The sequence below is a fragment of the Rhineura floridana genome, chromosome 5, assembly GCF_030035675.1.
Source record: "Rhineura floridana isolate rRhiFlo1 chromosome 5, rRhiFlo1.hap2, whole genome shotgun sequence".
Classification (NCBI taxonomy): Eukaryota; Metazoa; Chordata; class Lepidosauria; order Squamata; family Rhineuridae; genus Rhineura; species Rhineura floridana.
This window is the reverse complement of record NC_084484.1, coordinates 4,783,056-4,807,947: the sequence shown is the minus strand read 5'-3', so window position 1 is coordinate 4,807,947 and position 24,892 is coordinate 4,783,056. Positions and strand designations below refer to the sequence as shown.

General features: G+C 42.3%; 2 protein-coding genes across 10 annotated transcripts in view; one reads left to right on the top strand and one right to left on the bottom strand.

Moving 5' to 3' along the window:
• ENOX1 (ecto-NOX disulfide-thiol exchanger 1) overlaps positions 1-20,754 on the bottom strand; it is a 611,398-nt gene extending 590,644 nt beyond the window's left edge. For 8 of the 9 annotated variants that reach the window (XM_061629891.1, XM_061629898.1, XM_061629899.1 and 5 more), the window contains exon 1: positions 20,587-20,754. The gene's annotated coding sequence lies outside the window, so the exon portion shown is untranslated. Of the gene's footprint in view, positions 1-19,805; positions 20,007-20,586 lie in introns of those variants that run through there. The other variant, XM_061629897.1, reaches the window with a different exon arrangement.
• LOC133385750 (uncharacterized) overlaps positions 1-20,879 on the top strand; it is a 69,645-nt gene extending 48,766 nt beyond the window's left edge. The window contains exon 2 of the mRNA XM_061629335.1: positions 19,886-20,879. Within this exon, the coding sequence (XP_061485319.1) occupies positions 19,886-20,879 (994 nt within the window). The remainder of the gene's footprint in view (positions 1-19,885) is intronic.
• The last annotated feature ends 4,013 nt before the right edge of the window (positions 20,880-24,892 follow it).

The following is a 24,892-nucleotide window of genomic DNA, read 5'->3' as shown; positions in this document are numbered from 1 at the left end:
CTAGTAGTATGATATCGTCTGCATATCTTAAATTATACATATTTCTCCAGTCTTCACACCTCCTTCATCTTGGTCCAGTTCCACTTTCCGTATGATATGTTCTGCATGTAGATTAAATAAATAGGGTGATAAAATACACCCGTCTCACACCCTTTCCGATGGGGAACCAATCGGTTTCTCCATATTCTGTCCTTACAGTAGCCTCTTGTCAATAGATGCTGTGGCACCCACATTGCTTTTAAAGCATTCCATAGTTTTTCATGATCTACACAGTCAAGGGCTTTGCTGTAATCTATAAAGCACAGGGTGATTTTAATCTGAAATTCCTTGGTCCGTTCCATTATCCAATGTATGTTTGCGATATGATCTCTGGTGCCTCTTCCCTTTCTGAATCCAGCTTGGACATCTGGCATTTCTCGCTCCATATATGGTATGTTGGGAGGAAGGGCGGGATACAAATAAAATAAAATAAAATAAAATAAAATAAATAAATAAATAAAAGCTTATCTAATATGGGCCATAATTGTTACCTACTTAATCACCATTAGTGAAATATACTTTATATGCCCTTTTGTACAAAGCAGCAGGCAGTGGCAGCCAGAGGCTCCTGGATCTGGTGGGGTAGGCAGGCCAAGTTGTTCTGGTTTTCTCATCCTCCACCCTTGCAAAGATACTTGGGGCACATATCATCGCAATTATACAAATACCTAGCACCTAACTAAAATTGGCTAGTTATGGGCTGGCGTGGGTTCATGCCACAGTAATAGTACATTACTCGGAAGTAAGCCCCAGTTAATTCCATTGGGATTGCATCCTGGGCTCCTTCTGGGAGGAAAGGCACGAAAATAAATAATGTGTGTGTAGGGAGGAGAGCCTGGATTAGAGTCCAGAGTCTGTGAGTTCAAATCCCCGCTTGTGTCACCTGAGTGTAAAGGGCCAGCTAAAGATCACCCCCACAGTGAGTGGCTCAGGGGTTACGTGCCCTGCCACCTGTGCAGCCATGGGCAAGCTGTATAGTCCCAAGGAGCCCAGTTGCCCCCAGCTGGCAGTTGCGGACAAGGAAGGGGCTGAGCAGGCCCTAGCCACCTGGGGAGGACTAGCCTCAGAGGAAGGCAATGGTAAACCCCCTCTGAATACTGTTTACCATGAAATCCCTATTCATAGGGTCGCCATAAGTCAGGATCGACTTGAAGGCAGTCCATTTCCATTTCAGGACTGCAGCCGGAACTGGTTAGTCTTAAAACGTGCCACACAGAAGTTAACAAAGGCCCCACACACACCTCCAGACCCAAGGGAAAAGATTGTCTCCAACACACCTTCTTTCCAGAATTTATTTATTAATTTATTTATTTATTAAAGGGACTAAGACCTGGGAGACCAAGGTTAAAATCACCACAGGGACAAGACACTCACTGTGTTACCTTCGACCAGTCACTGTCTCTCACCCTAACCTAACTCACAGGGTTGTTGTGAGGATAACAGGGAAAATGAGGCCCATAAATGCCACTTTGAGCTCCATGGAGGAAAAGAGTTACAGAAACATACTACTGATAAATAAGGAATAAAAATAAAAAATCCCATGCCTCCCCTGATTTAAAGACGTGTGAGTGCGTGGCCCAGTTTGGAAACATGAAAAAAAAAAACCACTGAAAATCAAAGAGAAAAATAATCTAATACTTTTCAGGCTTACATACATTGGACTTTGCATGGAGGTCCTCAGTAAATCCATTGTCTTCTGGGATAGGCTTGCCTCCATGGGTTGTGCAGGCAGGATGCAATCCATACTCCCACTCTGCGTATAGACTCTGCAAATTGAGTTCTCATCTGCAGCATCCACTGTACCATTGTAATAATTTTAAAATTGCCCAAAGGTTTTTCATACAGTCTTTTATTCTCACAACAACCTTGCAATGTAGAACACAGTGCAATTTTAGCAAAACAGCAAAAAGAGCAGGCCTTGTGTCTTAAAGTCTTACCAAATTGATTACTGCATAAGCTTTCTTGGACGAGAGTGCACTTCATTATATGCATCAATCTTGATAATTCATGAAATCTTATGCAATAATACATTTGCACCTTTATAGTGCTATTGAGCTAAAAAAAAAAATTCTACAAGCCATGGAACTACAGCTTGTAGTGCTATGTGAATGTTCCATCAGTGCAAGGATTTCTGCTTGCGCAATGGAATGTTCTCCGCATCTCCTCCTCCTGCATCCCTCCTAAATCTGTTCTAGGGGTTCCTCCAACCCTCTGGAGCAGATTTGGGGAGGACACAGGGTGCACAGCAGGAGGAGAGGGCGGGAAAGTCCCACTGAACAAGCAGAAATCCTTGCACTGAAGGGAAACATTAGTTGAATACTTGTCCCAGCATGCCTTTGGAGATTTTTTTGTCACTTCACCTTCAGCAAAATGATTGAGGGATTTTTGTGTTTGTTTTTTAATGGAACTTAGAATAACTTTGAATTGAATGTTGCTAAACTATTGCAACAGGCAAAGCACAACAGACACTTACTGTGTCCGTTGGTGCTCTCTCTCTCTCGCTCTCTCTCCTTCAGGCATCAGCAAGGCAGCACCCATAAACACCACTGTGCCCATGAAGGCCTTCACTGGCAACCCCAGGCAAGGGCTCCAGACTCTGAGCTTTCTTTAAAAAAACAAAAAGTAAGGCTCTAGCCCTCCTAGAAAGAAAGTTATGAAGCAAAATGCACAGGACCCTTCTAAGTGTTTTCTGTGAAATGAGCCAGAATGGCTGCTCCTGCTTGTCAGCACTATTAACCAATGAGTAGTCAGAGCTGCGATTAATGAGTTGTCCTCATCAGAGACCCTTCTTTATGTGCCCCACCCAAGGGAAGTATAGAAAATAGTCACCCAGGCTTTTGGTTATTTTTTAAATTTATTACATTTATACCCCACCTTTCTTTTCATGATAGAAACCCAAGACAGCTTACATATGGTTCCCAGGCAGTCTCCCATCCAGGCACTGACCAGACCTGACCCTGCTTAGCTTCAGCTTCTGTGCCTTCAGACCATAGCCTGCAATGTTGCCTCCTACATTGGTGCTCATCTTTGAGTGGGGTGGAGAGGACCTGGTCCTTATTAACATATTGCTAGATGAACATTTCATGGATTTTGTATTGTCATTTAAAATTTTAATTTAATTTTATTTTTTTCTGATTTCTTTTTTCCTGTATTTTATTTTGTCAAATACTTTGAGACTTTTCTTATTGTATAAAGCGACTAATTAATTAATTAATTAAATAAGTAAATAATTGGTTGGACATCAGGCAACAGAAATCCCTGGGGTCATAACGAGCTTCTGTTTCCCACTCCCCTTTAGTTCACTTTCTTGCTTTCTGTCTTACGGATTTATAGTTTGATATTACTTTTTCTGTAGTAGCCAGGATGCATCTTTCTAATGCTTCATGTGATACCAGGTAGTCACTATACAGTTAACTTACACTAAAATGGTGTGCATATCTACTCAGAAGTATATATTTTCTATGTAATGCCTTCCACAGCAGCCATGTTGTGTTATACTATGCTCCCATGGCAGCCATTTTGTGACTGGGGTCCACGGCACACTCTCTCAAAATTTGAAATATGCCCACTGATTCAAAAAGGTTGGTGATCCCTGTTCTAGTCGCACTCACACACAAATAAAGAAAATAAAAGAAGCAAAGGGCAAGGCTGCTCAGGGAAGCTAACAGTCAGTCTCCTCTCCTGCTACCTGGCTTCCAGAACATATTGTGTAGATGTGGCCTGCAAGGAAACAGCTCTGCACATGCTCAGAACAGATGAATGATTCTGACAGACTTAATAGGGTTCCATGGCCACAGTCCTATTAATGTTCTTCTGTGGCTATATGTTTATTCCTGTATCCTGATTGGCTGGATTGCATCAGAGGAAAAGGATGGTTAGAGCCATGTGAAAATACTAATTTTTCACATGGTTTTTCTGCCTGGAGATGGGTTGGAGGGACCAACTGGCCGTAACAATAGTTCTTGCTTAGGATTGGCTGCGCAGTGCAAAGAGCTGATTGGCCACAAAAGGGAAAGCTTACCAAAATGTCTCCAGGAATCTGGAGGCAGGACATAATCATGTGGAGTATAGGAAAGAATGTGGCTTTGTGATTTGGGGAAAAACTTTTACAATTTTGGTTGAAATTCTCCTTCTAAGGGCTCTGCCCTGGTAGCCATATTGCACCAGTGTCCTCTGGCAAGAGGGTAATTAAACAGCCCTTTAAAATATTACAGTGTAAGTATGGCCCTCACATTAACCTCACCTGTTTACTGATGGTTATTTTGGGTTTCAAGCAAAAGACATCCCATAGAAAACATACTTAAGGTTGCAGCAAAGATAAATCTAATTAGATTGTCACCTCTGTTGTTTCTTTAAACTCCAACCCAACCCCCAAAGTCATTTGAGTGAAATCATGGTGCTTCAACCATGTGCATATAGACTAGGATTGCCAACCCTCCAGGCCTGGCCTGGAGTGCAGGGAATTGACCTCAGTCTCCAAGAACCTCTTGATGATAATACTGGAGATGTGACAAGCCACCACTGTGGTCTTGTCATCTCAATAGGTCCAAGCAGGAAGGTGCAGGAGATACAAAGTTAGGGGGTTAATAGTGAGTAAAGAGAGTGAAACCGTGGAAACTAGTCCTGGGTAAATGTTACAAAATGGAGTTAGGAGACTGCTAGAGGTGCAGAGACAGCCAGGAGAGACAATGAGTTATGAATGAAAATGATGTGCAGGCACCATTCTATATAATTGCTCAATGAGTGGCTACTCCACTCTTTCTGTGATGTTAACCAATGAGCAAAGTCACATCTATGATGTGACTGATGAATGCTTTAAAGAAATTTAGAGTCATACAAGTGTGTATCTCATTGTATAATTTTCTGTAGATACAGACAATGGAGAAGGATTGCCTGGTTCATTTTGAAGGTACTTCATGGCTTGTTTTGATGCTTTCCCTCCTCTGCCCACCCAATAAGGAAGTGATTGTTGCTCAGAGAATATAATTTGAGAAATCCAGGATTTTAGTGTAGCTGTGAAGGGCAGTACCTGCCTACCCAAAAACAAAAGATAACAAACAGCAAAGACTGGAATTCTTTTCTATTTCAGGCTTTATTTCATGCAAAAAAAATTGCTACCCTGCTACTGCAAATAAAATCCATTATTACTATATTTATACTGCAAGAGGGTTGTGGTTGAGAAAGTGATGGTTACATCAGCCCTGCAAATTAGACCGGTGTTCCTACCCCCACATTGTGGGGGGGGTGTATGTATAACAACCCCTACAGTGTTGTGCAGTATTGTAATCCAGTCTCTTGGTGTGCTGGTTTTTTAGGCATTTGGAGGGACTGCTAAATTGACTGTAGCAGCAATGGGGGTGAGGGTGATCAACCACCTTCCAATCAATGTGGGAAAGTAGTGGGATTTTGTGGGATGCATTTTTGCACTTATATGGACATACTCATGTCAAAGTCTCAAATTATTTTTGCTAAAACAAAAAATAGAAAAGGATGGCCACTTGACCTGTGCTGATAATATTGTTGTAGTTATTATGACATATAAACAATAAATAACCACAACTAATGCTGTTAAATACGGTGCTTTTTACCAATTTAATCTTGAATTGATCCAAGCGTGGGCATCTGAACCTTGGTTGTTGAGGATCTTAAATCTTTTTTTACTTTCACCACCAGATATACCACACTTGGGGCTCCTCCACATGACCATCACCCTGGTTCCCTTGTACAAAGCTTATATGGAGGTTATACAATTACTGCTCTTTATTGAGCATTTGTTCTGATTTGTTTGTGGGGAGGTTATACAACAATAAGCATTCTTCCGGATTTGTTTGCATGGATGTTATGTTTGTTCCCATCAATCTATCATTTATCTCACACATTCTATTGCATTTCCCTATCATTATTGTTTTTTAAACAACAGCACACTTTTATCTCACTCTTATGTATTTTCCCAGTATTTTCCTAAAGCAAAAAGTGTGGGTTGGTTTTAAAGGTGGATTTGTTGTGCCAGAGCAACAGTACACTTTAATCCACTTTAATAGAGCAAACTTAAATTTTCAGTACGCATCTGAATCCCTCCTGTAAAAGCTGTGGAGGTTGTAATGTGAGTAGGAACTCAAGTGAATTAGATATAGTTGATGGGGGAATCAGTTGGGAGAGGGACCAGTAGGAAAACGAAAGCAGAGCTCTTGGTTATGCTGCAACAGACTGTTAAGTAAAGTTTGTTCCTTCTAACGAGTATTTGTGATTCATTTCAACTCTTGCAAATATTACATGGTGTCAGAAGACTACCTAAAAACATAAGGCAGTGAAAAATCGACCAGTTGAAGCCTCCACGAAAGTTGGTGTTTGAAGGAAATGCAGCAGAGAACTGGAGATGGAAGCAAGGGTTTGAATTGTACTGCATTGCAAGTGGAGCAGATAAGAAAGATGAGAGACTCCAGTCAGCATTATTTCTGCATGTGGCAGGTGAAGAAGCAAGAGAGGTATTTAATACTTTCCAGTTTGATGATGATGCAGATAAATATAAAATTCAAGTTTTGATGAATAAATGTGATGCTTATTGTGTGCCCAGAAGAAATGTTACTTATGAAAGGCACATGTTCTTCACTAGAATACAGAGTGAAGGAGAAAGTATAGACCAATATGTGACTGATTTGAAGCTTTGGCTCAGACCTGTGAATTTGGGGAGCTGTGTGATTCTCTTATTAAGGATTGCATAGTGTGTGGCATTCAGAAAGACAGATTGAGAGCCAAGTTACGGAGAGAGAGTGATTTAATCCTTGAGTGTGCAGTGAATATATGCAGGGCAGAAGAAGTGGCTGCAAAACAGATGAAATATTTGGGGGCAACAGAAAAACAAACGGATGCCTTATAGGGCAAAAATACCTTTGAAAAGCCAAAAGTAAGCCAGCCTCAGAGCAAATGGAGCTTTGGCACTACTACCAGCCCCCCCAAAAAGGAAATGCCACAGAGGCCTGTAGAAGCAGCAAAGGCCTGTTACAAGTTTGGTATCAGTCATCATGACATAAATGCTTGTCCTGCAAATGGGAAGAATGCAGAAGATGTGGCAAGCTTAATCATTTTGCTAAAATGTGTAAAACTAGAGATAGAAAACTTCAACGCAGACAAATGTTCTCAGTAGCAGATACAGCTAAAAATGCTCGTGATTTCGTCATTGGCACACTGAATTCTACAGCTCTGGAAGATGAATGGTATGTGGATCTTCTCATAAATGATCACAAGTATGTGACCTTTAAGATTGACACAGGAGCACAGGCTAATGCAATGTCTTTAAAAACATACAAAGCCTTGCAAGCTGAACCACTTCAGCACTCAAATACCAGATTAATAACCTACTCTGGAGAAAGACTACATGTGTCTGGTAAATGTAACCTGGATTGCAAATATAAAGATCAAAGAGCTGAGTTGGAATTTCACATAGTAGACTTTGATGCACAAGCTGTACTTGGTCTCCGGGCTTTGACTAATTTAAATTTGGTGCAAAGAGTTAATTTAATGAAAAGAGCTCCAGTACATCAATGGGATGTTGCAGTTGAATACAAAGGTGTATTTGAAGGCTTAGGTTGCTTACCAGAGAAATACGCCATCAAAATCAACCCACAAGTTCCACCTGTAATTCATGCACCTCGGAAGGTTCAAGTGGCACTAAGGGATAAAGTCCAAAAGGAACTGACTCGTATGGAGCAATTAAAAGTCATAGTTAAGGTAGAAGAACCTACAGAGTGGGTGAATTCAATTGTGGTTGTAGACAATCCTGGCTGGGACCAGATAAGAATATGTTTAGATCCAAGAGATATGATCAAAGCAATTTTAAGAGAACATTTTCAATTGCCTACTGTAGAAGAAATTACCAGTAAGCTAGCAGAAGCAGAATTGTTTATGGTTCTTGATCCCAGTAGTGGATTCTGGCAAATTCAGCTAGATGACAACAGTTCCAGGCTATGCACATTTAATACACCTTTTGGCAGGTACAGATTTACAAGAATGCCATTTGGTATCTCTTCAGCTCCTGAGATCTATCAGAGGATGATCCAACAGACATTTGAGGGTATTGATGGGGTCACATGCTACATAGATGATATCCTGATTTGGGGGAAGACCAAACAGGAACATGATGAGAGACTGAAGAGAGTTCTGGACAGGTGCCGAGAGAGGAATCTGAAATTGAACAAAGTGAAATGCAAATTTGCCATGACTGAAATAAAATATCTAGGACACATCTTAACCAAATAAGGACTAAAACCTGATTCATCTAAAATAGAGGCCATCACTGATATGCCCAGTCCAAGTAACAAAGCTGATCTTCAAAGATTTCTATGAATGGTGACTTACCTAGCAAAGTTTATCCCAAATTTATCAACAGTAACAACCCCTTTAAGACAGCTGTTGGCCCAAAATGTTGAATTTTGCTGGATGTTAGTTAATGAAATAGCATTCACACAGTTGAAAGAACTATTAACAAAAACTCCTGTTTTGAAATATTATAATGTGAAAGAACCTGTAACTCTGTCAGTGGACGCTAGTTCTACAGGCTTAGGTGCTGTACTATTGCAAAGAGGTGCACCTGTTGCATATGCTTCTAAAGCAATGACTGCGGCCCAACAGAACTATGCTCAAATAGAAAAGGAAATGTTGGCAATAGTGTTTGGATGCACAAGATTCCATCAATTTCTCTATGGCAAAAAAGTGACTGTGGAAACAGACCACAAACTATTGGAGGCAATTTTCAGAAAACCTCTGCATAATGCACCTCCAAGAATCCAAAGATGGCAGTTAACACTGCAGAAGTATCAATTACAAGTGCACTATAGACCAGGCAAAGAATTAATCATTGCTGATACCCCGTCCGGGGCATATCTTGAACAGGGTGAAGGAATAAGTTCTGAAGAAGCTGAGGTTGCTGTTAACCTCATGTTATCTTATTTACCAATCTCCGAATCAAAACTGAAAGAATTTCAGGTGGCTACTGAAAATGATAGCATTTTGCAAATCCTGAAAAATGCCATTTTGCAGGGGTGGCCAGATAGAAGAGTAGAAGTTCCAGAGTGTATACGTGTTCGTTGGAATTACAGAGAGGAATTAAGTGTTCATGATGGACTCATTTTTAAAAGTGACAGAATCGTAGTACCACAAGATTTGAGGAAAGAGATATTGAATATTATACATGAGAGTCATCTGGGTGTTGAATTATGTAAAAAGCGGGCACGAGAAGCTGTATATTGGCCAGGTATGTGTGCCCAAATTGAAGAATTGGTACTGTCATGTACCATGTCACACCTTCAGAAATAAAAACCAAAAAGAACCAATGTTACCTCATGAAATTCCAAGAAGACCTTGGCAGTAGCTAGGAATTATTTATTTATTTATTTATTTATTTATTTACATTTCTAGACCGCCCTATAGCAGAAAGCTCTCAGGGCGGTGTACAACATATAAAATCACAATTAAAATATGAGCAAGTGTGAAAAATATAGTACAATTATAAAAACATTAAACATGATAAAAATCTGAAATAGAATTGCCATTGAGTTTATAAATTAAGATCCATATTAGGTTTAAAATATTAAATTTAAAATGTTTAAAATGCCTGGGCGAAAAGGTAGGTTTTTACCTGGCGCCGAAAGGAATGGACTTGTTTGAATTTGAAAGAAAGGACTATCTACTTTTGGTTGATTATTATTCAAAATATGTGGAAATATGTTTGCTTGAAGACACTACAAGTAGATCAGTAATTTTACACTGCAAATCTATATTTGCAAGACATGGTATACCTGAAGAGGTTGTCAGTGATAATGACCCTCAGTTTTGCTCTAGAGACTTTAAAATGTTTGCCAAAGATTGGGACTTTGTTCACACAACATCCAGTCCACTATTTCCTCAATCAAATGGAATGGCAGAAAAAGCGATCCAAACAGTAAAGAGGATTCTTAAGAAATCTAGTCTGAATAACACAGATCCTTATCTTAGTTTATTGGATTACAGAACTACGCCTACAGTAGATACAGCCTCACCTGCACAACTTTTAATGGGGAGATGTTTAAGAACCAGGTTGCCTACCTCAGCACCGTTGTTACTACCTCAGCAGGTAAAAAGGTGACATACAGACACATCTGAAAAGAAGACAAGAAAAACAGAAGCTTTACTTTCACAAAGGTTCAAAGCCTTTACCACCTTTGCAGGTTGGTGATTCTGTTAATGTTTGGCAAGATGGAGTGTGGAAACCAGCGAGAGTGACTGGACAAAACATGACTCCAAGATCATATTTGGTTCAGACTGATGATTTAGCTGTCTACAGACAGAACAGAAGAGATCTTCAAAGCACTCTAAGTTGTGAACCAAAAATGGATGAGACTACTGAGACTGCAACTGCACCTCCATCAGAGGTAGACCTATCAGTCTCAAGACAACAAAAGTGGAACAGCTGTAGCACAAAGTGCCAGTGATATACCAGAAAAGATTTTGAACTCTGAGTTACCTGTTACTACATCAAGAGGCAGAGTGATCAGAAAACCAATTCGATATAGACAGTAATTTCTATCTTTTTCTTTTTTTTAAAAAAGGGAGATGTAATGTGAGTAGGAACTCAAGTGAATTAGATATAGTTGATGGGGGAATCAGTTGGGAGAGGGACCAGTAGGAAAACGAAAGCAGAGCTCTTGGTTATGCTGCAACAGACTGTTAAGTAAAGTTTGTTCCTTCTAACGAGTATTTGTGATTCATTTCAACTCTTGCAAATATTACAGAGGTTACTCTAGTCATACACTGAATGTAGCATTGCCAGCCTAAGATTAATTGACGAACGACTTACAGCAACATGACAGGTTTACAGTTCATGTGAAGCTTGAGTTCTTTGCACCATGTAGCTTTGCCATCCAATGAGAGCACGGTTCTTTTTTTTTTTCAATAATTTTTATTCAGATTTTCATAAAACATACAAGACGAAATCATAAAACATTCAAAGACAAAAAACAAAATCAAAAATAGTTAAACAAAAAAAAAAAAAGAAAAAAAAAACAAAAATAAAAAATAAAGAGTAAAATATTGACTTCCCATTTGTCAAAGATCAAATCAGTTATAAGTCTATAATATATAACAATCCTGTCTCTTAAGTCATATTATAAAATCACTTTCCTCCAGTAGTTATCTTACTTAATCATCAAATCTCATAAACATTACTTTATTCTTTCCACAAAAAGTCAAAGAGAGGTTTCAATTCTTTAAGAAATATATCTATCAATTTTTTTTCCAGATAAGCATATCGATTAATCCATCTCATTACTAATTATGATAATCTTATTGTCATAACCATAGTCAAAATAAGCATTTCAATTAATCCATCACATCAGGTTCTTGTGCGTTTAGCAGCTTGTGGCAGGCAGAAATTCAACAGGTTAAGCTTTGGCTGATATGGAAATATAATTATGGAGCAAACTTCTGTTGATATTCTGTCTCCCAGATATCTTATTACTTGTGTATGGCCCCTGATTTTGGGGCATCCACCCCATGCACAAAAGAGGATATACATTTGCATATAACATAAAACATATGCACATTTTTTGCAAATACCATATTTTGCGAGTGAAACACAGGGCCCAATCCACATACAAAGTGCTAGACCTAGAAAATTGTTGGCACACACTAGGCTCTCACCATCCAAACAGAAGCTGGCAGAGATGCCAAATCAAATACGAGGAGTGTGTGTGTTACTCTGATATTTATGCTTCTTCCACCTGTGTCAGACAGTAAAAAAGCTGTCCCAATAAGAATGTTCTTGTGCTTGAAAAATTCCACAAGACAGGGCTGAAGCATACTGCCTTGGCGCAGTTTGATCAACAGCTGAGGAAGTCCCGCGCCACTTTGGTGTGCGGGAGAGCTGCGGCCTCAGTGTGGAGCAGGTGCGGCAGCTCCAGGAGAAGTGAAAACAAACACCTTCAAAAGCCCTATTGAAGCAAGTGTCTCTTCTCCACCCCCACACCTCTAACAGTGGTATTAAAAAGGGGGTGGAGGTTGCAATTTTATCAACATGGCAAGTTCTCTGGATGATGACGGGACTTGTCTGAGCTACCGTGCATAAAATCACTAACGTGGTGTTTCCAGCTGCCCCACTACTCCGGCCTTTGGAAGGCTGGCAAGAAGTGGCTGCAGGAGTGAGACTGCAAGTAACATCGTGGGTGGGGTGTTTCTAGGAGCAAAGCTGAAACTGTCTTAATTTCCTTTTATTTCTCCCATATTGCCAAGAGGTGCAATGTGGCCTGCTAAATAATGTAATGTTGTACTTATAGTATTGAAAAGGGTTTTGTGTTTGCTGTGACATTTGTTATTGCTTTATTACTGCTGTTGTATTATTTTATCATGAAATTGTTTTTGTAATTGTTGTTTGCTTTTGTTGTAAGCCACTTTGAGTACAGGTTTTTTTTGTAAGCCGCTTTGAGTTCCTTTTTGGAAAAAAGCAACTGCCGTATATTCCGGCGTATAAGACGACTGGGCGTATAAGACGACCCCCAACTTTTCCAGTTAAAATATAGAGTTTGGGATATACTCGCCGTATAAGACTACCCCTGCTTAATCAAACAAAAAGCAGAGCTTTGCTTAACTCAAAATTTCTTCTCCCTTTGATAACCACATCTACACAGGTTCCACCTCCATACTCAAAATGAAACTGAGCCTGGAAGTGTACAACAACCCCACACATACCTTGCTAATTAGATTACCAATGCCAGGATGTCTGTCTTATCGACTACTCTCCTGCTCCCCCCCCACCGGGCATCATGAAAGACCCAGTCCTGGGCTCAGAAAGAAAATAAATATCTGGTCCTCTTCAAAGTATTGATAAGGCTCTTGTTTTAATTGAAATAATAATTATAAATTCTTGTTCTTATCACTAATGGGAGTTAATTATCTTGCATATGCTGCTGTTGCTTCTATGGCTGTAACGGAGTGAGGTTAAAGATAAGTGAAATGCAAATAGGAAAAAAAATACAGAAGGCAGTAACACTTTCCTAAATGTAATACCATACCAACCACAACAAGATTCCTATAAGGCAAAAAACTAAGCATCTCACAACCAGTCAGGATTCCTAACCAAAAACCAAAAATATGATAAATGAAGAAATATTTATATAAGCATAACTATCAAATATATTTATTATTTACACAAACTGTAAAGATATTTATAGTGCAATCCTAAATTTATTTATTCAGAAGCAAGTCCCAGCGTATTCAATGGGGCTTACTCAAACAGGGACAGAAATGCAACCTCAAGTGATAAGCAACTTCATTCACACAACCCAAAATTCCGAATCATGCCACTTTACACTGTTTTGCAACTGTTTATACTTGTTTTTATGGTTATTGGATTTTAAATAGCTTTATTTCTTGTTGTGAGCTGCCTTGGTTTGCAACCCTACCTCACAGGGGTGTTGGAAAGACTCCATACACACACGCACACACTGCAGATGTATAAATACATACAGCCCATATAATAGTTTATTGTCAAACCAATTGGTCATTGCAGAAAAATCAGTATTAGTTTTTTAAAAATCAGTATTAGTTTCCTACAGAATAAAAACTGCAATACCTAAGTAAGCCCTGCCTACTTGCTTTAAAATAGGACTGGGGGGGGGCAGAAAGAGAACACAAACACAATTCTTTTTTACATTCACTCCAAAGTCCCATTGATTTTCAGCACATTCATAATCATGTCTACTCAAAAGTAATTCCTACTGAATTCAATAGGATTTACTCTGGACATATGGGATTTTTACCCCCAAAAGCAACTATTGGGAAGGTTTTCAAAACACTGCCCAGGATCTGACTCCTACACACAACAGGGGGAAAAACTGAAATGTATATACCTACCCAATTTATGAGATTTTCAGATAAACAGGAGGGGAAACCACCATTTTCTGGCCTCACAATGAGGTTTTGCAGACACTGCCACCAAACAAACACTTCACTGATTGGCTGAAATCCTGAACGGGCGGGGTTAAAGCTACGAAGTGCTATACAGTAGTTTAAAAAAAGATTTAACCGGGGGTGGTGCCTGACGTTTTTATATATATCTCGAGAACCACACCACCTAGAAACTTAATTTTTTTTTTAAATGAAAGCTGAGAATCCGGGCCACCTAAGGGGCTAGCCGGGCGCCGGGTGGCATGCTTAGAATCCGGGTAAAACCTGGCTATCCGGGCAATATGGCAACCCTAATAAGACGACACCCGGCATATAAGACGACCCCCGACTTTGGAGAAGATTTTCCAGGGTTAAAAAGTCATCTTATACACCGGAATATACGGTAATAAATACTAAGAAAAGAAAAAGAAGGAGAACCAGCAGTCAGAAAAATGTAAAAGAAAAAAAGGGAGTGAAGAACAGACACCAGCAAGGGTCCAGCCAGGCACCCATCCAGAATGTCCCAGCAGAATTCTGAGACCAGAATTGTATCCTTGACTATATATGGAGCATTAAACCTCAAAATTAGTCTACACAGAAAGGCTAATAATGGAGAAAAGTGACTTAAGTGCCATTTTTAACCATTAGGACAAAAGATACAGTTACAGTTCTTATAAAAAGGAAAAGTGCTAAAACTATTGCGAATTCCAGCTACTCAGCAGCTGATTCTATTATTATTATTATTTTGGTACAATGTGGACATGGTCATAAAAAAAGACAATACCCTAGTTCTTCTTCTCACACTATGCTTTCAATAAACAAGAGTCACACCTGTGTCTGAAAATCCATCACAATTTCCACACTGGTGTCACAATGCGTTTATCCATCCCAAGACCTCATATTCACAAATAGTTCAAACACTACAGTTCTGAACAGGGGAGTTGAGCAGATCCCTCCTCCATATGGTCCCTCCATATCTGCAGGGAAGCATATTCTTTATATATCTCGTTTTGTTTCACAAATACAGCCAGCTTCCCATTCAGCCCTTCACTCAGTTTGTGGAGGCTGGGGGCAGAGCTGGGTTGTTATAACATCAGGGGGAGGGCCAACAGCATAGCCCTGCTTCCTCTTGTGCTCGTGGAGCCCGTTTATGGTATTAACATGAGAAGGAGCTACAGAAAGGGATGCCTAGAGGACCCTGTCCCCCCCTGTGCCCCAGTCCAAAGTTTTCAGTTATAGGCAACTTTTGAGGAAATGTGGGTAAGAATTGGAAGCTAGTTATCCTCCCGTCCACATGGGCACAAGAAGCCACACAGATCTCCTGCACCCATGTGCTGTGCACACACAAACACACACCACAGATCTTCCAATGTAGCTTCCAAGGAGAAAACAGCCACCCTTGAAGAATGATCCGTGCCCATTCTCCATCTAGTAAGAATAGGTCACATAAATTCCCTATCAGCCTCACTCATTGTTTCCCACAGGAGGAGATACAAAGGCGACTGCAGCATCTGATCTGAATCAGGCTGATAAAACAGTGCACCAATTTGCACCCAAGATTTGAAGCATCCTTGACAAATACTAATCTTCTTCCCTGAGCACTCCTATAATACCAAACTCATTCTCCAAGTATGGATCCTCATGTAGCCAAAATGACATTGTCCATGCGTGTGAGGAGGTTATCTTCAGACTTAGGGAAACCCCAAGGATTGTAGAAGGACAAAAAATATTTAGGAAAAAAGCTATTTGGGGGAGGGGGAGAACTCCCAAACAGCCCAATGAGTATGCTTAGTGATGACAACATTCTGTCTTATTTTGGGGAGGAGAGAGAAAACCTGGGAGGGGGGGAGAGAAAAGGAATGTATCATCCTGGAAGCAGGCAAGGTTGGCTGCTGAAACTACGAATGGGGCAGTCTACACTCAAACATTTTTGTTGCAGGCCCACTGGTTGTCCAACAACTCTTTTTATAGCAGAAGATATTCAGACTCAACCTTTTTGGCCTACCTCAATGAGCAGAAGTTTAGATATTCAACTACGATTAGGGTATGTCCACCCCATCCTCGACTCTTGTTTCCTCATAGCTAATAAAGGCATGTACCAAAGACCAGTTTATGAAATTTTATTCTAAGTTCAGCCTTGCAGTTATGAACCAAACATGAACCATCATTTTTATTATTATTATTATTATTATTACCAGCACTGGGACTGGACAACAGATAAAATAGGCCTGAGAAGCATCAAGGTGACATAAGATGTCTAGCCACTGTGCCACCTCTCCCAATCCCATCCCTAGCTGACCTTTTGATATATATTTTTAATGTTATCCTTCTTGATAACATCCTTCTTAACTAATTTCACCAGTCCACTGACCTTCTTGAAATTCTGATCAAATGCGGACCAAATATGGTAGAGTGTTTAACTACAGGGCCAACCAATATGAGGTCTTTGGAAAAAAATAAACAGAATAGTAATTTGGAAACTGTTCCAAAGCTTCAGGAAGACAAAACCTTAAAATCTCAGTAAATAAATGTTCCCATTTATGCATGTGTAATTTTTCAAGAAATTCACAATACAAAGTAAGGGGGGGGGAAACATTTGCCCTTAAACATGAAGCTCCATTTGCAAGCACAGTTCAGCAGGTCACTAGAATGTTAAAGTCTCAGGACCATTAAACAACTGCAAATTGTTTAATGCTTCTGCTGGGAGGAAGGGCGGGATATAAATCAAATAATAAATAAATAAATTGGCAATCAGGAAATTCAGCTGCTGGACTTGATTGACAGGGCATAGTATGAAATGTCTGCCTTTGTTCTTCATGATCAATAGCAATGCACATTAAATGCACCTGAGGTTAACCTACAGCCCAGTGCCAAGAAGCATTTTACTGGCTAGAGCTTTAAACCAGGGGCATAAGAAAATGAAAACAGACAATGTATATAAGGACTGCCTGGTTCAGAATCAAAGTCTCCTGCTTTTGGAGTTTTAGCACCAACTTCAGCAGGAGCCAAACTAGACCCTAATATTTAAAACCAAAAACCTGCTGGGAGCCCAAATGCATTCATCGCTCCAGCCAGCTGCTTTGTAAGGATAGATCTGTAGCTATCCTGGTGGGCTCACAGCTCAGTGGCAGAGTCCATGCTTTGCATCCACAAGCACCCAGACGGAAGCAGAAGTGCTGGGGAAAGCCCCAGCCTGTGCTCCTCCTACCAGGTACAATTTGTGATCTTACTGGGCTTGATAGACCAGTGACGACACCTTCAGATGAAAGAGGCATTCCAAACGGCTTTTTCATGTCAAGTCCCATAATATTTTAAGTTGCCTGGGGGAGGGGAGGATAGAAGAAAGTGGACTATTATTGGGAGGAGATGGACCAAATGCAGGCCACATAGATGAAGTACAAAAGGGAGATGCACCTCCAAACATACAGTGGACATGTGCCAGGTTTTAAGAGTTGACTGCGGCAAACACTGGTGTCCTGTACTGCTACGCAACACAAAGCCACCCTTAGTCAGAGGAAGGGAAGCAGAGAGAAAGGGGAATAGGGAGATGCGGAGCCTGGAACGGGGTGGGTGGGGGCTGGAGTGGCATCCCAAAAAGAGAGCATGACAGAACACCATTGATAAATAAACTGGCACCTGCTGACAGTGATGGAACAAACATTATGGAATTGCAATATACATATACTTTACCTCAGCAGTAAAAGTATTTCTTCTACTGAGCTGATACTCTGGTTTTGTTTGGGGGGCGTTTTAAATACAAATATTCTAAACATATATTCATTTTCCATACAGTCATACAATATTATTTTTGTTCCCATGTGCAGGGCTAGAAAAAATTCTGTTCCATTTATATTTAAATTTTAAGCTTTAAATTTAATACTGTGATTATAGATTGAGGTATAACTGAGCGGAGTTTTCACTGTTTAATTGTGGCACGAAGTTCCCTGCCTCCCATCAACCTCCATATGAATATACCAAAGAAAGCTTTACAGATCGCTTTGTGTTACCCAATTAGGTTGGCTCCAGTGAGGATGAGCTCGGTCTTTGGCCATCTCAGTCTTGGGGGAGGGAAAGGAGGCTTCACCTTGCATTCTTCTGCTTTCTGATCACAGTAGGTGGTTACTAAGGAACAAGATACCATTACCACACTGGATATCCCAGCATGTCTGGCAAGAATTCTTTCTAAACCTCAACTCAACCCAGGACCACTGGGGGAGCAGGTGGAGTGGGATGGGGGGGAGGGGGAGATGGGCAGCAGAAGTAGAATACTGCTAAAGGAGTAAGATTGAGTAACAACGTGATACTTTCCTGGAGCTGACAATGTAACCAGGAAACCCACGAATGGTCCTAAGTAGACCACTGAAACCAACAGCAATACATTTTCAAGACAAAGAAAATATCTTCCAAACACATCCAAGGAAACCTATATTCTTCCTTCCCTTCTGTGACACAAACCTTTTATGATTTTCTATGCTTCCTTAAAAACATGCCATAAGTTACATATGACTGAATGTATGATGCAAATAATAAATTCAACTTATTGAAAGAGGAAGGTGCTGTTTTTATTTCTCACCAGCTTCTACACAACTTAAAGACCTGTTCCTAAGTACACTTACTCAAAAGTATTGTGTCCGGCTGAACTTACTACAAAGAAAGTGTGCATAAGATTGCCGCCCAAATCAGCTTAAATATTTTGGAACATCAGGTCTGCCAGCCCTCCTAGCATAGGCATGAGTTCCAGATTTGTAAATCATTTAAAAATTATTACATCATAAGAAGATGCCCTTGTGTCCCTTACCGGAGGACGCTGCACATTATGGGTTAACAGCATAAGAAGCTGCCATACGGAGTCAGACCACGACTCCACAGCCCAATATTGTCTCACTGTGAAAAGGCAGCAGTTCTCTGGTCGCAGCCCAGCTCTCTGGTCACCTTTGAATCAGGCATGTTAAGGATTCGTGGGCGCTCTACAAGCAAGATGTGTGCTCCACTAGCGAGCTAAGAGTCCTCCCCGTCCACCCAAGAGAGGGTTACCCAGCCTGCCCCCTCCCAACTTCCAGAAAAAGCTCCAGGTCAATAAAATCTATAACTTCTGGAATTGCCTGCCAGACACATTTCTTGCAATTCCAAAGGCTTCTTCCTTTTATGAATACTTGGTACTTTAAATTTTTACTGCTGAAATCTAATCTAAGAGGAACAAACCAAATAAAGTGTTCTGTATAACAAAGCAAAATCATCCATAAGCTTTTTTGAAAAACACACAATATTTTTTCAAAAAGCACAAATAGCAGGTGATTGTGCCAATCATTCCCCAGCCCCAAAACTCACATACGGTTGTGTCTGTTCTCTCTTGAAACCAAACAATAGCCATCAGCCTTGGCACCTTTCCAATAAACAGGAAGGATTGTTGAGCTATAAGCAGGCACCTTATGTATCTCTTACATTCCCTGCTTCCACTTCCATTACAATCATTCCACAGTATGACAGCCAACCAAAATTAAAGTGGCCAGCCAGGCATTCAAATCTTGATAACTCTGTACGGCCATAAAACCAGTTTTCAGAAACCACCGGGTGCATTTAAATATATAAGGTACTGTTTCATATCCTCAGAGCACGGGTCATTTAGCTGAGGATTGTCTGTTCTGATGGGCAGCAGCACTCCAATGTTTCAGATGAAGGCATTTCCTAGCTCTGCTCCCTGAAACTGTTGAACCAGAGGGGCAGGAAACTGAACCTCAGACCTTCTACAAGCAAAGCATGTGTTCTCCCACCCAGCGAGGAAAATGCCAACACGTTTCTTGCTAGCCACACCACATCCCTGCTGGAAACCGTTACTCTCCAAGACTGCCTACCTGGGAGCCGCCCTGCCCCTCTCTTCGGCCAAGGACAAAAGGGAAACTTCGGGAACTGACCAGTAAAGTTCCCCTCTCAGCCCCAAAAAACCCCACACGAGAGTTCAAGTTTATCGAAGCATCGCAGGAGCTCTTCCTCGGCAAGAGCCTCCTGGAAGGGAGGAGAAACTGGAGAAGGGACGCTCGGCTGTCTCCATCTCCTCGCCTATCCCTCCGGCTGTTGCCCGACCCAGCGGCGCGCCAGCGGCGCGCATACAAAACGCAGAGCCAGGAGGGGGAGGAGGAAACTTTTGGACTCGCCGGGGACCAGCAGCAACAGGAGGAGGAACGGGAGGCCAAGAAGGGCGCCTAGCGGGACGCAGAGCCCGTGGGAACGCGGCAAAAGAGACCGCGCACTGCCCGGCCCGGCCCGGCGGGTCCGCTGCAGGTCCTGCCCTGCCCGCCCAGCGCCCCTTCGGCTACCTTGCCCGGCCTGCTGCCTTCTCCCGCAACAGGGGCTGCCTGCCACGGTGCCGCCGCTCGCCCCCACCCAACAAGTCCGGCTGCTGCCAGGGGCCACTTTTGCCGCGACCCTCCTCGGACATCGCCCGTGCGGCGGCCCCGAGACTCGCCCCCTGCCCGGTCCCCCGCGGCGCCTCCTCCGAGCCTCCTCTCCCTCCCGCAGCGGCTCCGGCAGCGGCAGCACCAGCGTCCTGCTGCCGCGTCCGGGCGGCGGCGGCGGCGGCTGCTGCTCCACGGCGGCCGCCGTCGCTACCTGCCCCCCCGCCTTGGTCGCCCTTACCTGCGCGCAGGGTCCCCCGCGGGGCGCGGCGCCTCCGCGTCCTGGGCGGTGAGGAGGGAAGCGGCAGTCCGCCGAGCTCCCAGAGACGCGCGTGTTGTCAGCAGCCCGGGTGGGCGAGCGGGCAGGAGGCTGGGCGAAGCCGAGATGGAGGAGGAGCAGTTGCTGATGCTGCTGCCGCCGCCGCCGCTCGCTCGCTCGCTCGCTGCAAGGGACCGAGGCGAAATTCTCGCGCTCAGGCAAAGCGCAGACAAAGGGCACACCAGGTACTTTTCGGAGCCGGGGGCAAGCGGTGAGGGGGACTCTTGCTCGGAGACGGCCGAGATAGGGGGACACAGCCAGGTCGGACTCTAGGGCGGAGCTAAACCGTCGCCCAGTTGAGAGGAGGAGGTGGATGGATGGATGGAAGTCGTCATGTTCCTAAATGGCAGCTAACAATCTGTGTACCTTCTGGGGGGGTTTTCGGGGTGGGGGTGTACACCCAACCCTCTGATGCTTTTTTATTGGAAATCCAGTCCCTCTGATTTCAAGGGGGCTGACTCTCGAGGAAATGTACGTACATTTGCAACCCTAATCGGAGGCTGTAGGTATGCATCATTTTTTAAAAAAAAATCTGACAATGCAACACATTGTCTTGAACTTAGGGATACATTGGGGCGGCAAATAATATAATGGGTGCTGATGACTATGGCAGGGTTACTACTGGCACCGAAAGGGGTCACAGCATGTGCCTACACCACTCCTGGCTCCCTGCACCTCCCCACCCTGGAGGACACCAGGGTGGGAAAGGCTGAGCTTGAGCACCACACTGGCACCCACTCTGAGCTGCCTTGGCACAACTTCCCTTACCCAGAAAGGCAGCGGAACAGCTACCTGGAGTCCAGCTAGCACAATAGTGCCATATGCAAATAATGGGGGGATCTTTAATAGAAAACAAAATCTTTTATCGGGTGGTTTCATTTTCCCAGCCAGATTCTAGCCAGGAAAGGCTACTAAATCTGAGCATCTGGTTTTTGTGAGCATGGTAAGTATTCACTGTACTTTCCCCAATTAAAATATACTTCTATGGTGCCCATCTCCCCAAACTATAGGATGGCTTGGGGACCAAGGTTGCAATCCTATGCCTGTTTCCTGAGAGTAAGCCCCACTGAATGCAGTGGAACCTACTTTTGAGGAGACATGTGTCAGATTACACTATAATACCACCTCTAGCACATCTATCTTGTGCTAGATTTTCTATTCAAATACACAGGCTGGACAGATGGGAAGCAAGTATTTCAGTCCAATACACCAAAATCCTTTGCTTTTAGCAATCTTTCCCAGCAAAGTCCACATTCAGATTGCTTTCTCTCTTCTGTCTTCATCAAACTGCAATCATTGCTTCTTTTAGCTCTCTCCTGGGAAAGTGAAGTTTGACAGAAAGTCCTGGCTTGGGGTGGCAACTAATGTGTGCTCACCCAAAGGAGGGCCTTGCTGTCTTGAGAGTTACTTCCGGGTACACCAGTATTCATCTGCCTACCTCCCCAGCAAGCCATTGCAGCAGGGGGGGCTCCGCCCTTTCAGCCCCAGCACCTGCACCTAGTAAGGCAGCCTTCCCCAATCTTTTGCCCTCGTCTCATAGGAGTCGTAGTCCAGATCACCTGGAGAGCACCAGGCTGTAGTGAGGATAGCACTGTAAGGCTGCTGGCAAGACCTATGTGCATGATGCAGGGGAGAGAGATAGCTCCATAACTGAATGGCAGACGCGAAGACCATGTGAGAATGAAGCAAATGTGGACGCTAGTTTGTTCCTTAAATTAACAGATCAGAAAGCAGAAGAGTGAGTGGCAGGAAGCATTCCAATCCATTTCCTGATGCCAGTTACCCTCCAAGACTAGTGATACAACAAAAGGCCATGGTTTGTATTCCTTTGAGAGCCAGTGTGGTGTAGATGTTAAGGTGTTGAACTACGACCCAGGAGACCAGGGTTCGAATCCCCACATAGCCATGAAGCTCACTGGGTGACCTTGGGCCAGTCACTGCCTCTCAGCCTCATGAAAACCCTCTTCATAGGGTTGCCACAAGTCGGAATCAACTTGAAGGCAGTATATTTACATTTTTTGTATTCCTTTAATACAGTTTTACTCGGTGTTTGCATAAAAAATAGGCAGTGTCTGGCCAATGTAACTGAGCAGTGTCAAAACAACAGAAGTGAGACTTCATCAGCTGCTAAGGAAGGACAAGATCTCTGGATTCTGCTGGCTTAGCTACAACGTAATTCAGTAGTATATTATAGATGAGCAATTGAAGGAAGGAGGCATCCTGGAAGGCTGGGGGTGTGTCCCACGGGGACAAGGAGGAGAGTGGGCTGAGATGGTGCTGAAGGAGGAAAAGCTACATACCCCTGTTCTGGCTCCTTCCTCTCTGGCATTCTCAGGCCTATACATGATAAAAGGCTCTTAAACAGAGAGTATGTGCATGTACTGCCTTCAAGTCGATTCCAACTTATGGCGACCCTACAAATAGGGTTTTCATGAGGCTGAGAGGCAGTGACTGGCCCAAGGTCACCCAGTGAGCTTCATGGCTATGTGGGGATTCGAACCCTGGTCTCCCAGATCGTAGTCCATCACCTTAAAACCACTACGCCACACTGGCTCTACTTAAACAGAGAGTACCTTTCAAGAAGTCATGAGAGGAGGAATACAGCCAGAGAACAAAGCCTTCTGTGCCGAACCAGCCCTCCAATCACCCTTCGTTTTCCAGCTGTAACCTCCACTGAAGTTTGAAGGGAAAGGAATTAAGAATCAGTGTTAATGTGATTACTTGGTGGCTTGATGTATTGCATTGTACAGGCTTTGCCGTAATCATTCATAGGGCCAGAAATTAAAGGGAACAAGAATAGGGAGATAAATGTGAATGGAGTTGTAAGATGCCATTGTTCCTATGTCAACTGTCAGGATTCTTGATAAACTGGTCTCTTTTGTGAGCAGGATATAATTTTAAATAATAAACATTTATGTTTTGCATTCCCTCTGTGTGTGTATGCGTGCGTGTGCACTTGTGTGTGAATTATTATGGCATTATTAAAACATAGACAGAAAAGTTGCACATATTTGGGGTTACTGATTACCGCCTCCCCTTATGCAGCAAAAGTAATTTCCATGCTGCTAGGCTGCCTGATTTAAGTGATACTGGCTTGTCTTGCTTCTTTGTGTGGCTTTTTCCTCTGGCTGGTTGGCAGAGTTACGTGTCACAGCTTCAGTTTGTGCAGTGACAACGGAACAGTACTGACACAAATTACACCGAGCAACTCAAGGACATCCATGTAAAGGGCAAAGCATACAAACTAATTCACTGCTTTAAGGTGTGCGAGTTAACTGCTTATACTCTGGATGGAAAAGAAAGCTAGTTGCCAGGCACAATGGGGCCCTGCTTATTATTATTTTGCCATCTCTTTGTCAGAGCAAGGCAAATGGATGTACGGCAGAAAGGCTCATTTTTAAGTTATATATTAGTTTTCATCAATTTACTGTCATCTGTAAAACACTGGGTGGGGTTAAGGGAAGGACAAATTGAATTCTTAAGTTTTGGTAGTAAGATGAATTGCAAATAGATGTGCAAACTTACGTTCTTTGTACCAGAAAGAAATCATTAATTAAATATCATTAATATGTATCAATATAGCCCTGTCTTGGTAATATAAAGGATAACTTTTATCAAATATTCCAAAAGATGTGAGACATACATAAATTGAATGTAAACTTAATTACCTCCAACCCACTCAGTGGAGCTCCTTCAAGCTTCAGATTTCCACTCTACTTGCCACCATCTTGGATATGGCCACATTTCTGTAGCATGGCAAAAGGAAATGCAGCTGGGAAATGGAAGGATTCCTGGGTCAGCAGATTCACCTTGAAAGTCAGACTGAGAATGTCATCCATTTATAGATCATTTTCTTGAGCAAAATTCTCACTATACCTGCCTTTATTACTGGTTTTTAAGATGTCTGCTTAAAATCCTTGGAGTTGCCCGTTTGTGCAAGGAATTCTGATTAATCAAAATCACAGCAGGTTTTGATTTTTTTCAATAAATGACAACAGCTCCCATTCCCTTTCTTCAGGTTGATTAGTTGTTTTGAACGTATATCTCTCTGCAAACTACTCAGCTGCTTTTGGATACTGTGTGCTAGCAATAATTAGCTTGTTATCCTGACAGCTTGTCAGAGAGCATTTTAATGTCATGATTTAAGTTTTGCTCATTATACACGTACACAGCACATGCTGACACACCAGGAGTTTCACTTTATCCACCTTTTTCTGACACTTCAATA